The sequence below is a fragment of the Chiloscyllium punctatum genome, chromosome 15 (assembly GCF_047496795.1).
Source record: "Chiloscyllium punctatum isolate Juve2018m chromosome 15, sChiPun1.3, whole genome shotgun sequence".
NCBI lineage: Eukaryota > Metazoa > Chordata > Chondrichthyes > Orectolobiformes > Hemiscylliidae > Chiloscyllium > Chiloscyllium punctatum.
Window position 1 is genome coordinate 56347301 of NC_092753.1, and position 21646 is coordinate 56368946.

General features: G+C 41.4%; 1 protein-coding gene across 1 annotated transcript in view; it reads left to right on the plus strand.

Moving 5' to 3' along the window:
- f5 (coagulation factor V) overlaps window positions 1-21646 on the plus strand; it is a 118998-nt gene that overhangs the window by 25989 nt on the left and 71363 nt on the right. The window contains exons 4-7 of the mRNA XM_072585179.1: window positions 1955-2164; window positions 10873-11028; window positions 13323-13544; window positions 20697-20856. Coding sequence (XP_072441280.1) covers window positions 1955-2164; window positions 10873-11028; window positions 13323-13544; window positions 20697-20856 — 748 coding nt within the window. The remainder of the gene's footprint in view (window positions 1-1954; window positions 2165-10872; window positions 11029-13322; window positions 13545-20696; window positions 20857-21646) is intronic.

Below are 21646 nucleotides of genomic sequence, written 5' to 3' on the forward strand. Positions count from 1 at the left end.
AACCAAATACTGGATTAGTGGTGCTGGAAGAGCACAGCAGTTCAGGCAGCATCCAACGAGCAGCGAAATCGACGTTTCGGGCAAAAGCCCGAAACGTCGATTTCGCTGCTCGTTGGATGCTGCCTGAACTGCTGTGCTCTTCCGGCACCACTAATCCACCATGCTTATTGTCTGGTTTATTTTTCTATTGTTGCTGTTATATTATAAAGTTGTTATACTATTTTGTGTACTAGTTTTGTAATTTTGTAAAAAACCTAAAATCCTTTTGTTTCAATAAAAATATTTATAAAAAATACTGCAGTTACAGGAGCAAGTCAGAAGCTCAGAATCCTGCAGTGAATAATTCACCTTCTGACACCATCCAGATCATCACATGGGTATTGCCTCCACAAACATTCACTCTGTCCACCAGTGACATCAGTAGCAGCAGTATGTACCATCTACAAGATGCGCTGCAGAAATTCACCAGGGATCCTTAGACAGCACCTTCTAAACATCTGACTAGAGCCATCTAGCAGGACAAGTGCAAATAAGTCTGGTTAAATATGTGTCTCACTATTTTGTAAGGGTATGACCCATATTTAATTTAACTGCTCCTCACCTCCCCTGTCACACTGGGCATGGTGGTGATTGCGAGAATGAGGTGAGTAGAAAGTTAGACATTGACTGTATAGAATGAAACTACAGGAACTCTAGCGGTAGCCAGATCTAGAACTACAGTCCAAAACATGGACAGTTCCAAATGCTGTAGAGTAAATGATCACAGCTCTGAATTGATATGCTATTGATTCACACTCACACAGTTACAGGAGTCTTTGTACAATCTCAATCAGTCGTACCAATCTAGCTCCTCTCACCTCTAGTCACCCTCCTGCCTCCTTCTTTACCTCACAAACCCCTCCAGTACTGTCTATCCTATTCCTTACACACCTACCATGCAAACTACTCACCCACCCTCAACATCAAGCCTGTCTGATGCTGGCCGGACGATATATCGGATCCCAATCTAGGCCAATGTTTCATTATGTGACTAAGTAACATGTTTATTTTCATGGTATTCCCATGAAGTACCTTGTGGCATTTTATTATGTTGCAGACATGATAAGTATGTTGTTATATGCAATTTGCTGGAAATAGACCACAGATTAAAAGTAATATGAACAGATATTAATTTTAAAGACAGCAGTTGGATTATTCATGAATTCTAATTAGCTTCAATTTAACGCCTGCTTACATTATGTGGCGAGAACCAAATTTAGAAAGTTGAGCTATCACAACTAATTCTCTCTGCTTTATAATGCCTAAAATACCATTCTTAATTATAATCCAGACCTCAAAAAACTTTCAATATTTGAAAGTTAAATTCAAAGTGATTTTGACATATCTTTCAAAATGCTATCAAATTCTGTCATGATGCTTTCTGCAGAATATGATGTGGAGGTAATTGCCAATATATTCTATTTTGTTCAAAATGCACAATCTGCTGGCAATCAATCCATGTAACATTTTATAAATTCCTTCTTTGGAAATAGAACCAGTCCGGCTCAAGATTGGGATATAGACACCTAACCTCTAACATCACACCATTAATGCATTGTCTGAGCTGAGATGTCACTTTGTTTTTTATAAAATCTTAAGTTATCCCGAGAGTATGTTTTGAAAGAATTTCTGGAATTTACATATTAATGAACCGAAACCTGTAACCCATTCTAAAAGATGGAAGTCTTAACAGCAATCTAGGTTTGTTCACTGTATCACATCAGTTGCATGCGTGACACTGTGACCTTTTGCTATAAATTCTGTCTTATGATCTTGCTCCACAGCTACCTGATGACCACAGCACTCCGAAAGCTAGTCCTTCCAAATAAACCTGTTGGACGATAACCCGGTGTTGTGATTTTTAACTTTTTCCACAGAATAAGAAGTAACAACATTGATTTTTGTGTTTGTTTAGAATTCTTCCAGAATAACAGATTATACTTTGAAGACATAAAGGAACCCATTCTACCAAACCAAGAACATACATATACATGGAATATCACAGAAGAAATGGGACCATCAACATCTGATCCTCAATGCCTGACCTACATCTATTCTTCTGATATAGATGTAATAAAAGATTTCCACACTGGATTGATTGGAGCTCTACTAATCTGTAAACCTGGTAATTTTCTTGTTGTATTTTTCTAAAACTTTTATCCATTTACCCTGGACATGCATTTCTGGATCCATGTAGTTTGATATTCTGGACAATATATAGGTGCTAATTTGCTTGCTGTCTGATTGCTTAATCATCAGTCCAAACATAGGTTGCTTTCCAGTAGAATGGAGACAAGCAACCTTGGTATGTGGGAACTCCAAGAAGGGATGTCACTTGAGGGTCTAACGATTCTTTAGCTCTTGTGTTTGAAAGTCTTTAACAACAATAGGTTGTATGTTTAACATGTAAGAAACATTCCATAGGGCTTCACAGAGGCAAAAAGAAGAAACAAAGGCAGAGATAGTGGTAAGGAAGATGAAAAACTCAATCGATAAGGTAAAGCTATTGTTTTATGAAGATCTTAAATCAGGCAAGGAAAAAGACAAGATCGAGGAATCATTATAGAGTGTGAAAATGGGTGACTAAAGGAAATCACTTGTTAGGGAAGAGAAAAGCTGAACAAGGTACTGAAACCAAAAGAAGGGAAGTTTTTATTGGGGGGAGATAGTGTGAAAGCACAGGTGGCATGAGATGGTAGTCGTGAAAGAGACTACAAGTTGGTATGGCTATGGATTGGGGCAACTGAAAACCGGGCACAAGAATGTTGTCTTAAATGTATTATTAAACCATCTACTTACAGGACTTTTGGATGAATACTTTATGGCAGTATGATTTAGTTGTATTGGGTGTGTGGGGGAGGAAGTCTTGAAGATTAATACTTTTGGAATGAGAATCATTAGTGTATTCTTGTGATGGGACGCTGAAGGGAATTGTTGAGATTGCTGAGGGAGTAGGGGGGAAGGGACCATTTTTAAGAGATACAGGAGAGATAATAAAGCATGCATTATCCCTCCTATTTTTGTGCATGTGGTATTACTCTGATTGCCACTACTGACATCTCATGGTATCTCCCTTCTCTGCCAACATGTTGTAGAGAGCAATGGCTGTTTGACGTGGATTGCTGTTACAAATTATTTACTTGAACCTATTCTAGGGTCTGTTTAATGAACAATGGTCAAAATTTTTATTTTAATGTGCTTGTGGGATGTGGGTGTCACTGACGCCAGCCTCTGTCCACCACCTGCTGGATAGTGACCCTGGGCTGCTTTTACAAGGTGCTGGGGAATGGTATATTCCTCCTTGTGAATACAGGCGATTGTGTCCATAAGGTACACTGGCTCAGTGGTTAGCACTGCTGCCTCACAGCGTCAGCGTTTGCTTCCAGCCTCAGGCGACTGTCTGTGTGGAGTTTGCACATTCTCCTCGTATCTGTGTGGGTTTCTTCTTGGTGCTCTGGTTTCCTCCCACAATCCAAAGATATGCCAGTTAGGTGAATTGACCAAGCTAAATTGCCCATAGTATTCAGGGATGTGTAGGTTAGATGCATTAGTCAGGGGTAAATGTAAAGTAATAGGGTAGGGGAATGGGTCAAGGTGGATTACTCTTTGGATAGTCCATGTGGACTTGTTGGGCCAAATGGCCTGTTTCCACACTGTAGGGATTCTATAATGATTCTCAAGTAGACAAGCTAACTGATGTGGTCAGATGGGCAGCTCATTAATCATGCTAAGTTTCAGTGTGGGAGTTAAAAGTGCCTGTGGTCTAAGACTGATAACATTAGAGCCGATTCTTGTTAAGCCTACCTTCTCCATTCGCCTGATTCATGTGCTGAGTTAGCAATAAGGTGAAGTTGTTGAAAGTGAGGACAAACTGGGAGCTGAAGAACAAATCAAATGAAATGCAAGTGGTGCCACATCTGTGGGGTGGGCACCAATATTTTGGTGGGAAGTTTGCTAGAGCCCTTTGGGAGCATTTAAACTAGATTGACAAGGGGATGGGAACCAGAGCTACAGATCAGATGATGAAGTGGTGAACAGCCAGATATAGCATGCAGAGTGTCTGTGAGGAGGGATGGGCACTTGATAGAGCAAAATTGCAGTCAGTGTGATGGATTGAGGTGTGTCTATTTTAATGCAAGAAGTATCAGGAATAAGGGTGATGAATGTGGAGCATAGACAAGTTTTTGGAACTATGAAGCTGTGGTCATCACAGATACTTGGATATCACAAGGGCAGGAATGGTTGTTGGATGTTGCAGGGTTTAGATGCTTTAAAAGGAATTGGGGGTGGGGGGTAAAAGAGGTAGAGGAGTGGCATTGCTAATCAGAGATAGTATCACAGCTGCAGAAAGGGAGGTTGTCGAGGATGGTTTGTCTACAGAGTCAGTATGGGTGGAAGATAGAAACAGGAAAGGAGCAGTCACTTTATTGGGAATTTTCTACAGACCACCCACCCAATAGCAATAGAGATGTTGTGGAGAATATTAAAAGGCAGATTTTGGAAAGGTGCAGAAGTGACAGGATTGTTGTCATGGGTGTCTTTAACTTCTCTAATATTGATTGGAGCCTCCCTAGATCAAATAGATTGGATGGAGCAGTTTTTGTGAGATGTGTCCAGGAAAGGTTCCTGACTTAATATATAGATAGGCCGACTAGAGGGGAGGCCATATTGGATTTGGTATTTGGCAATGAACCATGCCAGGTGTCAGATCTCTCGGTGGGACAGCATTTTGGTGATAGTGATCACAACTCCCTGACCTTTACTGTACTAATGGAGAGGGATTGGAACAGATGGTATGAGAAAGTATTTAATTGGGAGAGGGGGAGCTACAATGCTATTAGTAGGATTCAGAGTGCGTAAATTAGAAACAGCTGTTCGCAAGGAAATGCATAACAGAAATGTGGATGCTATCTAGGAAGCACCTGCTGATAGTGCTGGACAGGTTTGTCCCACTGAGGCAAGGAAGGGATGATAGGGTGAAGGAACCTTGGGTGACAAAGGATGTTGAACATCTAGTCAAGAGGAAAAAGGAAGTTTACTTAAGGTTGAGAGGGCAACGATCAGCCAGGGCTCTATGGTTACAAGGTAGCCAGGAAGGAACTGAAGAATGGACTTACGAGAGCTAGAAGGGGACATGAAAAAGCTTTAGCGGGTAGAGTCAAAGAGATGTACAGCATGGAAACAGACCCTTCGGTCCAACCTGTCCATGCTGACCAGTTATCCCAACCCAATCTAGTCCCACCTGCCAGCATCTGGCCCATATCCCTCCAAACCCTTCCTATTCATATCCCCAACCGAATGCCTTTCAAATGTGGCAATTGTACCAGCCTCCACCATATCCTCTGGCAGCTCATTCCATACACGTACTACCCTCTGTGTGAAAAAATTGCCCCTTAGGTCTCTTTTATATCTTTCTCCTCTCACCCTAAACCTATGCCCTCTAGTTCTGGACTCCCCGACCCCAGGGAAAAGACTTTGTCTATTTATCCTATCCATGCCCCTCATAGTTTTGTAAACCTCTATAAGGTCATCCCCCAGGCTACGACACTCCAGGGAAAACAGCCCCAGCCTGTTCAGAATCTCCCTATAGTTCAAATCCTCCAAACCTGGCAATATCCTTGCAAATCTTTTCTGAATCCTTTCAAGTTTCACAACATCTTTCCAATAGGAAGGAGACCAGAATTGCACGCAATATTCCAACAGTGGCCTAACCAATGTCCTGTACAGCTGCAACATGACCTCCCAACTCCTGTACTCAATACTCTGACCAATAAAGGAAAGCGTTCCAAACACCTTCTTCTTTATCGTATCTACCTGCGACTCTACTTTCAAGGAGCTGTGAACCTGCACTCCAAGGTGTCTTTGTTCAGCAATGCTCCCTAGGACCTTACCATTAAGTGTATAAGTCCTGCTAAGATTTGCTTTCCAAAAATGCAGCACCTCACACTTAACTGAGTTAAACTCCATCTGCCACTTCTCAGCCCATTGGCCCATCTGGCCAAGATTCTGTTGTACTCTGAGTTAACCTTCTTCACTGTCCACTACACCTCCAATTTTGGTGTCATCTGCAAACTTACTAACTGTACCTCATATGCTTGCATCAAAATCATTTATGTAAATGACGAAAGTAGAGCACCCAGCACCAATCCTTGTGGCACTCCACTGGTCACAGGCCTCTGTCTTCCAACTTTGAGCCAGTTCTGTATCCAAATGGCTAGTTCTCCCTGTATTCCAGGAGATCTAACCTTGCTAATCAGTCTCCCATGGGGAACCTTAGTCACCCGCCTTACTGAAGGGTAACTAGGGAGAGAATAGGTCTCCTCAAATATCAACAAGGCGGCCTTTGTGTGGAGCCGGAGAAAATGGGGGAGATACTAAATGGTTATTTTGCATCAGTATTTACTTTGGAAAAGGATATGGAAGATATAGGCTGTAGGGAAATCCATGGTGACACCTTACAAAATGTCCATATTACAGAGGAGGAAGTGCTGGATGTCTTGAAATGCATAAAGGTGGATAAATCCCCAGGACCTGATCAGGTGTACCCTAGAACTCTGTGGGAAGCTAGAGAAGTGATTGCTGGGCCTCTTGCTGAGATAGTTGTATCATTGATAGTCACAGGTGAGATGTCGGAAGACTGGAGGTTGGCAAACGTGGTGCCACTGTTTAAGAAGGGCGGTAAGGACAAGCCAGGGAACTATAGACCAGATAGATCACATCTACTGCTCTGCCCTCATCAATCCTCTTTGTTACTTCTTCAAAAAACTCAATCAAGTTTATGAGACATGATTTCCCACACATAAAGCCATGTTGACTATTCCTAATCAGTCCTTGCCTTTCCAAATAAATGTACTTCCTGTCCCTCAGGATTCCTTCCAACAACTTTGTCCACCACCAACATCAGGCTCACTGGTCTATAGTTCCCTGGCTTGTCCTTACCGCCCTTCTTAAACAGTGGCACCACGTTTGCCAACCTCCAGTCTTCCGGTACCTCACCTGTGACTATTGATGATACAAATATCTCAGCAAGAGGCCCAGCAATCACTTCCCTAGCTTCCCACAGAGTTCTAGGGTACACCAGATCAGGTCCTGTGGATTTATCCACCTTTATGCATTTCAAGACATCCAGCACTTCCTCCTCTGTAATATGGACATTTTGTAAGGTGTCACCATGGATTTCCCTACAGCCTATATCTTCCATATCCTTTTCCAAAGTAAATACTGATGCAAAATAACCATTTAGTATCTCCCCCATTTTCTCCGGCTCCACACAAAGGCCGCCTTGCTGATTTTTGAGGTGACCTATTCTCTCCCTAGTTACCCTTTTGTCCTTAATGTATTTGTAAAAACCCTTTGGATTCTCTTTAATTCTATTTGCTAAAGCTATCTCATGTCCTCTTTTTGCCCTCTTGGTTTCCCTCTTAAGTATACTCCTACTGCCTTTATACTCTTCTAAGGATTCACTCGATCTATCCTGTCTATACCTGACATATGCTTCCTTCATTTTCTTAACCAAATCCTCAATTTCTTTAGTCATCCAGTATTCCCTATACCTACCAGCCTTCCCTTTCACCCTGACAGGAATATACTTTCTCTGGATTCTTGTTATCTCATTTCTGAAGGCTTCCCATTTTCCAGCTGTCCCTTTACCTGCGAACATCTGCCTCCAATCAGCTTTTGAAAGTTCTTGCCTAATACCATCAAAATTGGCCTTTCTCCAATTTAGAACTTCAACTTTTAGATCTGCTCTATCCTTTTCCACCACTATTTTAAATCTAATAGAATTATGGTCGCTGGCCCCAAAGTGCTCCCCCAAGACACCTCAGTCACCTGCCCTGCCTTATTTCCCAAGAGTAGGTCAAACTTTGCACCTTCTCGAGTAGGTACATCCACATACTGAATCAGAAACTTTTCTTGTACACACTTAACAAATTCCTCTCCATCTAAACCCTTAACACTATGGCAGTCCCAGTCTATGTTTGGAAAGTTAAAATCCCCTACCATAACCACCCTATTTTCTTACAGATAGCTGAGATCTCCTTACAAGTTTGTTTCTCAATTTCCCTCTGACTATTAGGAGGTCTATAATACAATCCCAATAAAATGATAATCCCTTTCTTATTTCTCAGTTCCACCCAAATAACATTTTCTCTCTCTCTCTCTCTCTTTCTCTTCTCCCTTTGAAAACTGCTGTTGTTTTGACTTTTTTTTCCAAAGTTCCAAAACAATGCAACAGCATACAAAACAGTATTTGCTGTTCCTGGAATTTGAGGAAATCACCTCCAGCACCTAAAATACCTCAAAAAAGGACCAGCTGTTACAGCCAGAAATTTTTTCCCATCCTCCATCTTGGATTGCCCAGTATGCTTAAGGAAAGCCCTAAGGCATTCTACACTTAGGTGAGGGACAAGAGCATAGCCAGAGTGAGAGTAGGACCGATCAGGGATGATGGAGGGAACTTGTGCTGGGAGACCAAGGAGGTAGGGGAGGTCCTTAATGAACACTTTGCTTCAGTATTCACTACTGAGAGGGACCTTGTCATTTCTGAGGACAGTGTGAAAAAGACTAATACACTCAAACAGGTTGATGTTAAGAAGGAGGATGTGCTGAAAATTTTGAAGACATAAGGATAGATAAATCCCCTGGGCCAGACAGGATATACCCTAGGTTACTACAGGAAGGGAGGGAAGAAATTGCTACATCTTTGGCGATGATTATTGCATCCTCACTAGCCATTGGAGTAGTGCCAGATGATTAGAGGGTGGCAAACGTTATTCCCTTGTTCAAGAAAGGTAATAGGGATAATCCTGGGAATTACAGACCAGTTAGTCTCAGGTCTATGGTGGGCAAAGTATTGGAGAGAATTCGAAGAGACAGGATTTATAATTACTTGGAATGCCATAGTTTGATTAGAGATAGTCAGCATGGCTTTGTGAGGGGCAGATCATGTCTCACAAACCTTATTAAACCCTTTAAGAATATGACAAAATACATTGATGAAGGTAGAGCAATGGATGTGGTGTACATGGATTTTAGCAAGGAGTTTAAAAAGGTTCCCCATGGTAGATTCATTCATAAAGTAAGGAGGCATGGGATACAGGGAATTTGGCTGTCTGGATACAGAATTGGCTGACTCATAGAAGACCGAGGGTGGTGGTCGATGGAAATTATTCAACCTGGAGCTTGGTGACCAGTGGTGTTCCACAGGGATCAGTTCTGGGACCACTGCTCTTTGTGAATTTCATAAATGACTTAGATGAGGAAGTATAAGGGTGAGTTAGTAACTTTGCCAATGATATGAAAGTTGGTGAAGTTGTGGATAGTGTGGAGGGCTGTTGTAGATTGCAACAGGACATTGACATTATGCAGAGCTGGGCTGAGAAGTGGCAGATGGAGTTTAACCTGGAAAAGTGTGAAGTGATTTACTTTGGAAAGTTGAATTTGTATACAAAATACAGGATTAAAGGCAGGATTCTTGATAGTGTGGAGGATGTCCATAGATCCCTCAAAGTTGCCACCCAAATTGATAGGTTTGTTAAGAAGGCATATCGTGTGTTGGCTTTCATTAACAGGGGGATTGAGTTTTAGAGTTATATGCTGCAGCTCTATCGAGCCCTGGTTAGCCCACAGTTGGAATATTGTGTTCAATTCTGGTCGCCTTATTATAGGAAAGACGTGGAAGCTTTAGAGAGAGTGCAGAGGAGATTTACCAGGATGCCGCCTGGATTGGAGGGCATGTCTTATGAAGAAAGTTCGAGAGAGCTAGGGCTTTTCTCATTGAAGTGAAGAAGGGTGAGAGGTGGCTTGATAGATGTGTACAAGATAATGAGAGGAATAGATAGAGTGGATAACCAGAGACTTTCTCCCATAGCAGAAATGTCAATCATGAGGGGCCATAATTGTAAGGTGATTTGAGGAAGGTTTAGGGGAGTTGTGGCAGCCAGTCTTTTCAATGTTTGAGAGGGCAAACGGTAGGGCCACCATTGGTTCACCTAACTTTGAACTATACTAAGTCCAGAGGTGAAAGGAGAGTTTAACTTGTATTTGGCAACCAACAATAGATTTGCATCTGATATCTTTGTGGATAAATACAAAACTTCTGTGGGGGTTCTCTTGTCCTAATGCCACAATATATCAGAAGCTTAGCAGAACCCTCAGATGTTGAGTAAGTGGTCATTTATGTGTCTCTGTCAGTCCTACAGTAAGGCAAGAGATCAGAGGAGGGAAGTGTTCACAAAAGAAATTCAAGATGGTTATGTGATATACAGATGAAAACATTCCCAAATTTAATTCCTGAGTTATGCTAGTTTAGCTAGGCAGAATTTGAGGCATTTCACGCAGAGGGTGGTGCATGTATGGAATGAGCTGCCAGAGGGAGTGGTGGAGGCTGGTACAATTGCAACATTTAAAAGGCATCTGGATGGGTATATGAATAGGAAGGGGTTGGAGGGATGTGGGCCGAGTACTGGCAGGTGGGAATGAGATATTTGGTCGGTATGGGCGGGTTGGACCGTAGGGGCTGTTTCTGTGCTGTACATCTCTATGACTCTACGACTCTATTGTCAGAGGTCAGTTCTTTAAATAGAGAGTGGTGGGTGCATGGAATGCACTGCCAGCAGTGGTAGTTGAGTCAGATACATTAGACACATTTAAGTAATTCTTGGGTAGGTACATGGAAGATAGTACATTGAAGGGTATGTAGATTAGTCTGATCTTAGAGTAGGATAAAAGGTCGGCACAACACCAAGGGCCAAAGGGCTTTTACTGTGCTGTTCTGTTCAATGTTCTATATTTCATTAATCACAGTAACAGTGTTGTTCCTTCTCTCTTTAGATAGTTTGAGAAAGAATGAAAAGCAAAAAGATTTTAGAGAAGAATTTGTTTTATTATTTTCAATATTTGATGAAAGTAAGAGCTGGTATGCGTACCCAGAAAAAGCTCCAATCAAAATGTACTCCATCAACGGATTTACAAATGGCACCTTACCAGGTACATACTGCAAAAAGATTACTGTATGCTGACAGATAATTGCAGCTGTAACAGATATCAAATTCATTACAAATGTAGAACTTTAGCTGAAATGACTGCAATAGTCTAAATGCAGCCCCAGTACTAATTTAATCACGATTTGGTAGCCTGCTTGTGATCTGGCAGCCAGTCTTTTCAATATTTCAGAAGGCAAACTGTTGGGCTACCAACAGTAAGTCATTGATATACTTAACTTTGAACTATACTAAGTACAGGGGTGAAAGGAGAGTTTAACTTGTATTTGGCAACCAACAATAGATTTGCATCTAATATCTTTGTGGATAAATACAAAACTTCTGTGGGGGTTCTCTTGTCCTAATACCACAGTATCATCAAAGATCAGCAGAACCCTCAGATGTTGAGTAAATGGTCATTTATGTGTTTCTGTTCAGTACTGCACTACTGTCATAGCAAGAGATCAGAGGAGGGAAGTGTTCACAAAGGAAATTCCAGATGGTTATGTGATATACAGGCAAACAAATTCCCAAATTTCCGAGTTGTGCTAGCTTAGCTAGGCAGAATTTGAGGCATTTTAACTGATCTCAGTGTGCTGAGAAAATGTGTTTCTTGATAGAAAATGAAAGCCAGAAGAAAGAAGTTAAATACCTACCATTTGTTTAGAGCAATTTATGGAAGGTGCCTCATTAAATCATCAAACACCAATTTCACCCATCTTGGGTTACAGATAGAGAATATCTGAGGCAGGCACAGGAAAATCTCTAACAAGTAGAAGAATTGTAGCAGTCAATGCATTTGTCCAATAGAATTGGAGAGAAAATTGATGAGGGGGAAGGAATGAAAAGGAGGCAAAACAATTGCAAATTAACTTCTTAAATAAAAAAACAGAAAGTAATGTAGAAACTCAGCAGATCTGTGGAGAGAGAAAAACACAGTTAACATTTAGAGTCCTATATTCTTCATCCAAGTATTTAACCTTAATGGTCCCACTACTTTGCACCTGGCACGCTTTTCAGAACAACAGCAAGTTCAAGATGGTTCTTACTCCCTCAACCAACCTCATTCATATTTATATATACAGATTGAACTAACCAGCCACGGACAGTTTACGCATATTGTTTTGTAACTTTGAACGATAACAATTTTTTTTATTTCCCAGAAAGTAATTGTAGAGATTTGTAGCATGGAAACTTGTCCATGCCACTCAGGTTTGGCAAGTAATCTGGTCCCATTTGCCTGCATTTGGCCCATATCCCTCCCTACCTATCCCATCCATGTACTGTCCAAATGTTTCTTAAATGACAAAATTGTACTTGCCTCCACCACTACCTCTGACAGCCTGTTCCAGACACTCACCACCCTCTGTGTGAAAGTTATGGAGCCATTTAATATTCCTACAATCCAGTGTACATTCCTCTCATGAATCTATAACCAATGATTTTCAAAGGTGGCATTGAGAAATGGAGGAACTTTGTGGACAATGATAGAAGTTAGGGTTTTCACTCTGAAGTCACAGTGCTCCACTTCTATAATACTTTGGCCTTCCGTCTGCCCCAGCAAGGTTCTTATTATCAATGGATACTCAGGAATTCCTGGAATTATAATGATATTTGTTCAGCAGTCTATAATTATTTTTCTCCCACAGGTTATTAGTAAATATGGAGTTAATGGACCCCCACGTTTTGAAGTCAACTATTTTTCTCTGAGAATTGTGCCTGTCTCCACCGTTACAAGTTGGATGTTGGATAACTGCTATTGAAGTTCAAGCCTCCTCTCCTCTGGTTACTCAACCTGTTGGTTGGAAAGGCAGTGTTCCTAGAAGCAAGGAGCCATCTTGTTATAAGGATCTTTACCAGGAAGGCTAACAACAGCACTTTTTTCCCCGGCTCATAAATTAGTTGCTCTTGCCACAAGATTTCTCCCAGTATTGCTGACATGTATCTGTGAAAGTGTGAACAAAGCTTTCCATCATCACTGGACAGGCTTAGCTTTGAGATGACCAATTCCCTGGATTCTAAACAGGACTCATTGGTATTGCAAATGACAGTTTACGCCTACTATTATGGTAAATCTTGGTAGAAAGGCAATGTCTGACAAAAATATGTTTCAGTCCTGAACATTAGATGTCCTGAAAAGAATCTCACATTGAGAGAGACTATCACATTTCTAGGAAGGTTTTATATCTCTTGAAAAAAAGGTTAAAAATTAAAGTGTCACAGAATTGCTAAATATTGTGATATTTTAGTAGTGCAGTTAGTTGGAGGAGATATTTATTCTCTATATTGTTTCTATTACAGAACTTAGTGTATGTACTCATGATGCCGTTACATGGCATTTAATTGGAATGAGCTTGGATCCTGAAATCTTCTCTATTCACTTCAATGGTCAAGTCCTATTACAGAATAAACACAGAGTGTCATCTATTGGCCTGACACCAGGCTCGTCTGTCACAGCTCAGATGTCTCCTACTCAAGTTGGAAAATGGCTACTCTCTTCTCAAGTGCAACATCATCGCCTGGGTAAATAAAAAATGAAATATTCAAGTTTTGAATGATATTTTTTATTGAAATAATGCTTTGTGAAAGGAGTTATTATCATGATAGTGACATATTGCCAAATGAGGTAATTAACCACTTCCTAATTTTTCCAATCTTAATTCAAGTGTACGATAGGTAAGAGTTTAGAGAGAGATAGCAAGTGTTCTATGAAATTGCAATTGGTTCCAAGGTTAGCAGGTCTATGTGCAGCTAAAACATCTCATCCATAGATTTCTCAAAGTTCCTTTGATTGTCCATGCTGTCCTTCAGCATTGAGATACTGGAGCAGAATTAGACATTTGGTGTACCAAGTCTGCTTTGTCATATAATCATAGCTCATATATTTCTCAACCACACTCTCTTGCCTTATACCAATAACCCTTGATCCCCTTACTAACCAATAACCTATCTTTCTCTGTCTTAAAAACATTTAATGACTTCATCTCCGCAGCCCTCAGCAGCAATGAATTCCACAGAGTCACCACCTTCTGGCTGAAGAGATTCCTCGTCATCTCAGCTCTAAAGGATCATCCCTTCATTCTGAGGCTGTGCCCTCACATCCTACCCTCTCCTAACTTGGTCTTTGATGACAGCGCACCCCCACCCCCTCTCATTCTTCTAAATTCCATTGAGTATTGACGCAGGTCTTCAGCTGCTCCTCATATCACAATAGTAGTCATGATCTGGAGATGCCGGTATTGGACTGGGGTGTACAAAGTTAAAAATAATACAACATCAGATTATAGTCCAACAGGTTTAATTGGAAGCACACTAGGTTTTGGTGCGCCTAATGAAGGAGCAGTGCTCCAAAAGCTAGTACGCTTCCAATTAAACCTGTTGGACCATAACCTGGTGTTGTGTGATTTTAAAGTCATATCACAAGATCTTCATTCCCAGGATCATTCTTGAAAACCTCCTCGGGACCCCTTCCAAGGCCAGCACGACTTCCCTTAGAAAACCAAACTGCTCACAATATTTCAAATGCAGTCTGAGCAGAGCCTTACACCGCCTCAACGTCCCTGCTCTTGTATTGTAACTAAATTGAGATGAATGCTAATATTGCATTTGCTTTCCTAACTGCCAACTGAACCTACATATTAAACTTAATCCTAAACTAGGACTCCTAAGTCCCTTTCGAGAATGTGTTGCTGGAAAAGCACAACAGATCAGGCAGCTTCCGAGGAGCAGGAGAATCGAAGTTTCAGGATTAAGTCCTTCATTCATTCCTGATGAAGGGCTTATGCCTGAAATCTCGATTCTTCTGCTCCTTGGATGCTGCCTGATCGGCTGTGCTTTTCCAGCAACACACTCTCAAATATGATTTGCAGTCCTCACTTTCTCCTAAGTCATTTTGTATTTCAGATTTCTGAAGCTCTCCCTCCCAAGTGTAGGGTGTATTCTTTCATAATGAGATCACTGCCCCCTGGAGGTTCTTTCACTTTAAGCTCCCTTATTAAAGTTAAAAATCACACACTGGGTTATAGTCCAACAGGTTTATTTTGAAGCACTAACTTTCGAAACGCTACCTCCTTATCAGGTGGTTGTGAGGCAGGACAATAATAAATTCGGTGTCTCATGGTCCTGCTCCACATCCACCTTGTCACAAGGCAGCGTTTCAAAAGCTAGTGCTTACAAATGAACCTGTTGGACTATAATCTGGTGTTGTGTGATTTTTAACTTTGTCCACGCCAGTCCAAGACCAGTTCCTCCAAATCATGACTCCCTAGTTAAATCTGCTGCATTACACATCACCAAATCCAGAACTGTCTGTTCCCTAATACGCTCCACAACAAGCTGCTGCAAATAAAACATCTTGTAAATATTCTACTAATTCCTTTCCTTGGGATCTACGACTGACCTGGTTCTCCCAGTCCACCTGCATATTGAAGACCCTCATGATTATTGTAGTAATGCCTTTCTTACAGGACTTTCTAACTCCTGATTTATTTTCTTCTCTCGTCTTTTCACGTTTTCTAAGAAAGCATGTGCTGGTCTTGGAAAGGGTCCAGAGGAGGTTTACAAGAATGATCCTGACTACTGCTTGGAGCCCTTTACATAGCTCCCAACAGGATCTTTTCTCCTTTACAGTTCCTCAACTCTATCCAAACAGATTCTACACCTTTCGACTCTATATCTCTTCTTGCTATTGATTTGATTTCATTTCTTACTAACAAGTCAACTCTGGCCCCTCTGTCCAATAGCCTATCATTTCAATTGGATGCATATCCTTAAATATTTAGTTTCCACCTTGCACAGATGTCTCTGTGATACCCACAATATTATACCAGTCAATTTCAATCTGTACTTGTTTCGAATATGGCGTACTTTTAAGTACAACACCCTCAGTCCTGCACTGACTGTCTGCCTTTCTCCTCGATGTCCCCTTATCTACTTTGACTGAAGTTAGATTCCTGGACATTCCAATTCCCCATACCTACCAGTTCTCCTTTATCAACTCTGCTTGTTATATCTTCAAAGAACTCTAGCAAATTTGTCAAACATGATTTGCCTTTCATAAAACTATGTTGGCTCTGATTATGTTAAGCTTTTCTAAATATTCTGTGGTTTCTTCCTTAATAATGGGCTCTCGCACTTTCCAAATGACAAATGTTAGGCTTACTGGTCTATAAGATTACTGCATTCTGTCTCCCTCCCTTCTTGATCAGACCTGTCATTTTTAGTGGTTTTCCAATCCACTGGAACCCTCTCAAAATCCAGCGAATCCTGAAATATTTCGACCAGTACCTCCACTACCTCTGCATCCACTTCCTTTAAAACCCTTCAGTGCAAGCCATTAGGTCTTGGCAACATGTCTGCCTTTAATCCGATTAGTTTGTCAAATATTTTGTTTCTCATGATAGAGACTGTTAGAAGTCCTTTCCTTCAATGAGCTTCTTGTTTATCTGTTATGTTTGGATGTTCACAGTGTCCTCCACCAGAAGGCCAATGCAAAATATTGGTTTGGATTGTCTGCCATTTCTCTGTTCCCCATTATTACTGCTCAGGTTTCTTCATCGTAGGGACCCACATCTACTTTAGCTACTCTCTTTTTTTTCATATACCCATAGAAGTTCTTGCTATTTGTATTTACATTTCTTGGCAATTTACTTTTGTAAGCAGTTTTCTCCCACTTTATTTCATTGTTAGTAATCCACTGGTGATGCTTAAGAAAAATCCCAATCATGTGACCTACCACTAGTTTTTGCTGCTTTGTATCCATTTGTTTTATATTTAGATACTCTCCTTGATTGCCTTTGTTAACCACAGCTGATTCATCTTTTTCAAGTCCTTTTTGAACTGAATAACCCTTTTGTGAAATGTCTGCCACTGCTGATCCACTGACCTTCCCCCTCAGCCTGTTTCCCAGTTTGCTTTAGACAAGTCTTCCTTCATTACTCTGTAATTGCCTTGATTTAAGTTGTGGACCCAGGTTGCTCATTCTCGAAGCAGATTTGAAGTTCTACCTTCTTATGATCACTGCATCTACTTTCTGTTGCACAGTTCTGTATATATTTTCTACAGCTTCCTATCACACATTGATTCTTGTTCACCTCTTCACTGTACTACAGCTTCGACAGGCTTGTCATTTTAATTCTCCACCTTGCTCTCATACTAATATTTCTGTCTTTGGTCTACTTCACGGATCCAATGAATCTCAATGTGAGCACAAGGAATAGCGCCTCATTTATCAATTAGGCACTTTACACTCAGTGTTGAGTCTGGAAGGAAGTAACAATTTCATTTCCTCTGTGAATTTCAAAGTTGAATGCGAGTCAAGTCACTAACATAAACCAGAAAAGCCTTGGTCTTACTACTGAAGATCTTCATCAATGATTGAACAACATTCAGCACCATTCATAACTCCTCAGGTACTGAAGCAGTCCATGTCCAAATGCAACAGGAACTGGACAATAGGTTTGGGCTGACAAATGGCATGTAACATTGCTGCAAAAATCGGGAAAGTGAGGACAGCAGATGCTGGAGATCAGAGTCGAAGAGTGTGGTGCTGGAAAAGCACAGCCAGTCAGGCAGCATCCAGGAGCAGGACAATCGATGTTTCGGGGCCTTCATCAGGAATGAGGCTTGTGGACCAAGGAGGCTGAGAAATAAATTGAAGGGGGATTGGTCTAGGGGCATGGTAGCTAGGAAAGTGATAGGTAGATGAAGGTGGAGCTGAAAATGTGTTGCTGGAAAAGCGCAGCAGGTCAGGCAGCATCCGAGGAACAGGAGAATCGACGTTTCGGGCATAAGCCCGTCTTCAGGAATGAGGAAAGTGTGTCCAGCAGGCTAAGATAAAAGGTAGGGAGGAGGGACTTGGGGGAGGGGCGATGGAAATGCGATAGGTGGAAGGAGGTCAAGGTGAGGGTGATAGGCCAGAATAGGGTGGGGACGGAGAGGTCAGGAAGAAGATTGCAGGTTAGGAAGGCAGTGCTGAGTTCGAGGGATTTGACTGAGACAAGGTGGGGGGAGGGGAAATGAGGAAACTGGAGAAATCTGAGTTCACCCCTTGTGGTTGGAGGGTTCCTAGGTAGGAGGGTTCAGCTCTGATCTCCAGCATCTGCAGTCCTCACTTTCTCCTCGAAGATGAAGGTGGAGGACAGGTAGAAGCATTCAAGAGGGTGGTGCCAAGCTGGAAGGTTGGGACTGGGATAAGGGGGGAGAGGGGAAGTGGGGAAGTGGGGAGACTGGTGAAATCCACATTAATTCCATGTAGTTAGAGGGTCCCAAGGCGGACATTGAGGCGTTCTTCCCCAGGCATCGCATGGTTGGGGTTTGGCAATGGAGGAGGCCCAGGACATGCATGTCCTTGGTGGAATGGGTGAGAGGGGTTAGTGTTCAGCCACAGGGCAGTGGGGTTGGTTAGTGCAGGTGTCCCAGGGATGTTCTCTGAAATGATCCGCAAATTGACGTCCCATCTTCCCAATGTAGAGGAGACCACATCAGGTGCCATGGATACAGTAGATGATGTGTGTGGAGGCACAGATAAATTTCTCTTGGATGTGGAAGGATCCTTTGGGACTTTGGATGGAGGTGAGGCGGGAAGTGTGGGCACAGGTTTTGCACTTCTTCCAGTGGCAGGGGAAGACAAAAATGTCAGGCAATGACCATCCTCAACAAGAGAGAATCAAGCCATTGTCTCTTGACATTAAATGGCATTGCCATCAGTGAATTCCCCACTCTCACCGCCATGGTGATTACTATTGACCAGAAACTCAACTGGAATAGCCATATAAATACAATGACTAGAAGAGCAGTGCAGATTCTTGGAATGCTGCACCACACAACTCACCACCTGACTCCCCAAAGCCTGTCTGTCATCTATAAGGCACAAGTCAGGAGTGAGATGGCATACTCCCCTTTCGCTTTAATGACTGCCGTGCCAACCACATTCAAGAAGCTTGACACCATCCAGGACAAAGCAACCTGTTGCTTGGCACCACCTCCACAAACATTCACTCCCTCCACCACTGACGTAGCAGCAAAATGCAGGAATTTGTCAAGTCTCCTTAGACTGCACCTTCCAAACCCATGGCCACTGCCATCTAGAAGCAGAATAGTTTTAGTAGGCATAGAACTCAAGTGTTGATGTTTACAGATATGAAACGTGAAACACAGAAAGTTATCGTGCAGCAGAACAAGCAATTCAGAAAGCAGATGGAATGTGGTTCTTTATAGCAATGGGATGAGAGTACAAGAATAAAGATACCTTACTACAATGGGATAGGGTTGTCTTCAAAAAAGGCAACAGGTGCATGACCTGCAAGTTCCCCTCTAAGCCACTCACCAACCAGACCTATAACTATGTAGTCATTCATTCACTGTCACTGAGTCAAAAACATGGACATCTTTCATTAAGGACACTGTAGGTCTACCTACAGCACATGGACTTCAGTGGTTCAGGAGGCAGCTGACCACTGCCTTCTCAAAGGCAACTAGGGATGGCTAATAAATGCTGACCCAGCTCATGTCACCCACATCCATGAATGAATTAAAAAAATACCTCTTGCAATCACCACAACTTTTTAAATAAAGACAGATACTTTTTGAGAAACTCAGCAGGTCTGACAGCATCTGTAGAGGCTGAAAAAGAGTTAACGTTTTGAGTCCAGTATGACTTTGCCAGCATTCTTCAAAAAAGACCCTATATCATTGGAGCAAGGTATCTTTATTCTTGTACTTCTATCCCAATTGCTGTAAAGACCAACATACCATTTGCTTTCCTAATTGCTTGATCTGCGACATGATAACTTTGTATTCCATGTACAAGTACTCTGAATATCAGCATTTCAGTTCTATGCCTGTGAAAAATCTTTTTCATTCTCATTATCAAAGAGATCAAATTAACTGCATAAATAAATTAACATTTAATAATAATCAGGATTTCCATGCAAAAGGAGGATGTAATCATTGAATTCAAAGCTGAAAATATCCACTTAATATTGAGACAAAAATGAAATGTGACAGAAGCAGTTGCCTTCAGAATGTAAGATATATTAAATGTGACAAAACAGCATTTTGTCTGTGCCAACATAAGCAATGTCAAAAAGTGTGGTGCTGAAAAGTCACAGCCGGTCAGGCAGCATCTGAGGAGCTGAAGAATCGACATTTCGAGCATAAGCTCTTCATCAGGATTCCTTGAAACATCAATTCTCCTGCTCCCTGAATGCTGCCTGACCAGCTGTGCTTTTTCAGCACCACACGTTTTGACTCTGATCTCTAGCATTTGTAGTCCTCACTTTCTCCAGCATAAACAATGCCAAGGGATATTTATGCTCATTTATTTATGAATCTCCATGCATATATTTATTGGTACATGGGAATATTACTAGCAGGCAAAATGCCTTTGGGATATTTATAATCTGTAGAAATGAGGCAGGGTCTTAATTCAAAGACTGGCACACATTCACTTGAGATGGCAACATGACGAAATAAACCTCAGTCTTTGTTCTGACACCCACATCATTGTCACTTTATGTTCAGATGACAAATGGCGTACTTGATGCAACGCAAGATCAGTGCTGGGATTACTCTCATCAGACAAAATGATTTCTGCCATAAATGCTTAAATTAGTTTGTTATAAATATGATAATTGCATTAATAAGCTTGTCTTCTTGTCATCTGACATGAAATAGCTGGAATGTATGGATACCTCAACATAGAAGAATGCAAGTCTGAGGAGTCGCCGCAAAAATACAAGCCAAGTATTCTGCGAACAAACTATCGCAAGTATTATATTGCAGCTGAAGAAGTTTTGTGGGATTATGCTCCTGAGATTCAAACCTATGTGGACAGGTAGCTTAGTTTAGTCTTTAAAAAGTCAATCCAAATGAAATGGTTTATAGCTGTATTTTTTTTTCTGTAAGTTAATGGTGAGGTTTTTCTTAACATTTTGCATATTCGTGTGTTTTTTTTCCTTCACCTCTATATGTTTAACAAAAGTGGAGAAAGACTATGAAAATATTCTGCTTCTCACTCACAGCTTTTTGATCTGTATAGAGGAAGCATAAAGATATTCCTTCCATACATCTCTGTACATGTCTATCTTCACCCCTGTCTCAGCTCATCTGCTGCTTGAAACCTTAAAGCATGTTTTTGGTATTTATGGATTGTACACATGTTCAGCAATGAAGCGGAAGAAATTGTTCAGTCTCCCATGGCATTGCGCAAAGAAAATCAAACCCACGGGAACTTTGTAGGTCACACAAGAATTGGAAGACAAGGAGAAAATAGAACGATAGTTTGGGGAAAGGCATCAGCTCAGAGAAAGTGAAAGAAAGGGTAGAAATCGAGAGGGAGATTATGGATAGGGTGAAGAGTGAAGTGAGAGGAGAAGGAAAGCCCTATGGATGGAAGAACCTGAGAGAAAGGAGAATGCTGAGACACAGAGGAAGTCAGCGATGGGAAGGAAAAGCAAGAGATGGTAACATGCTGACAGTATGACCAGAGGAGGCAAGGAAGGGGAAATGGAAATGGAGCTTGGGACAGCAAGACAAGAAGGGACGGTCTCGCCTCAGCAAGGATGAACTTGTGTCTTAATTGCTGTTTTCAACAATTCTGTTATTTTTAAGTTTTGTTATCTTTT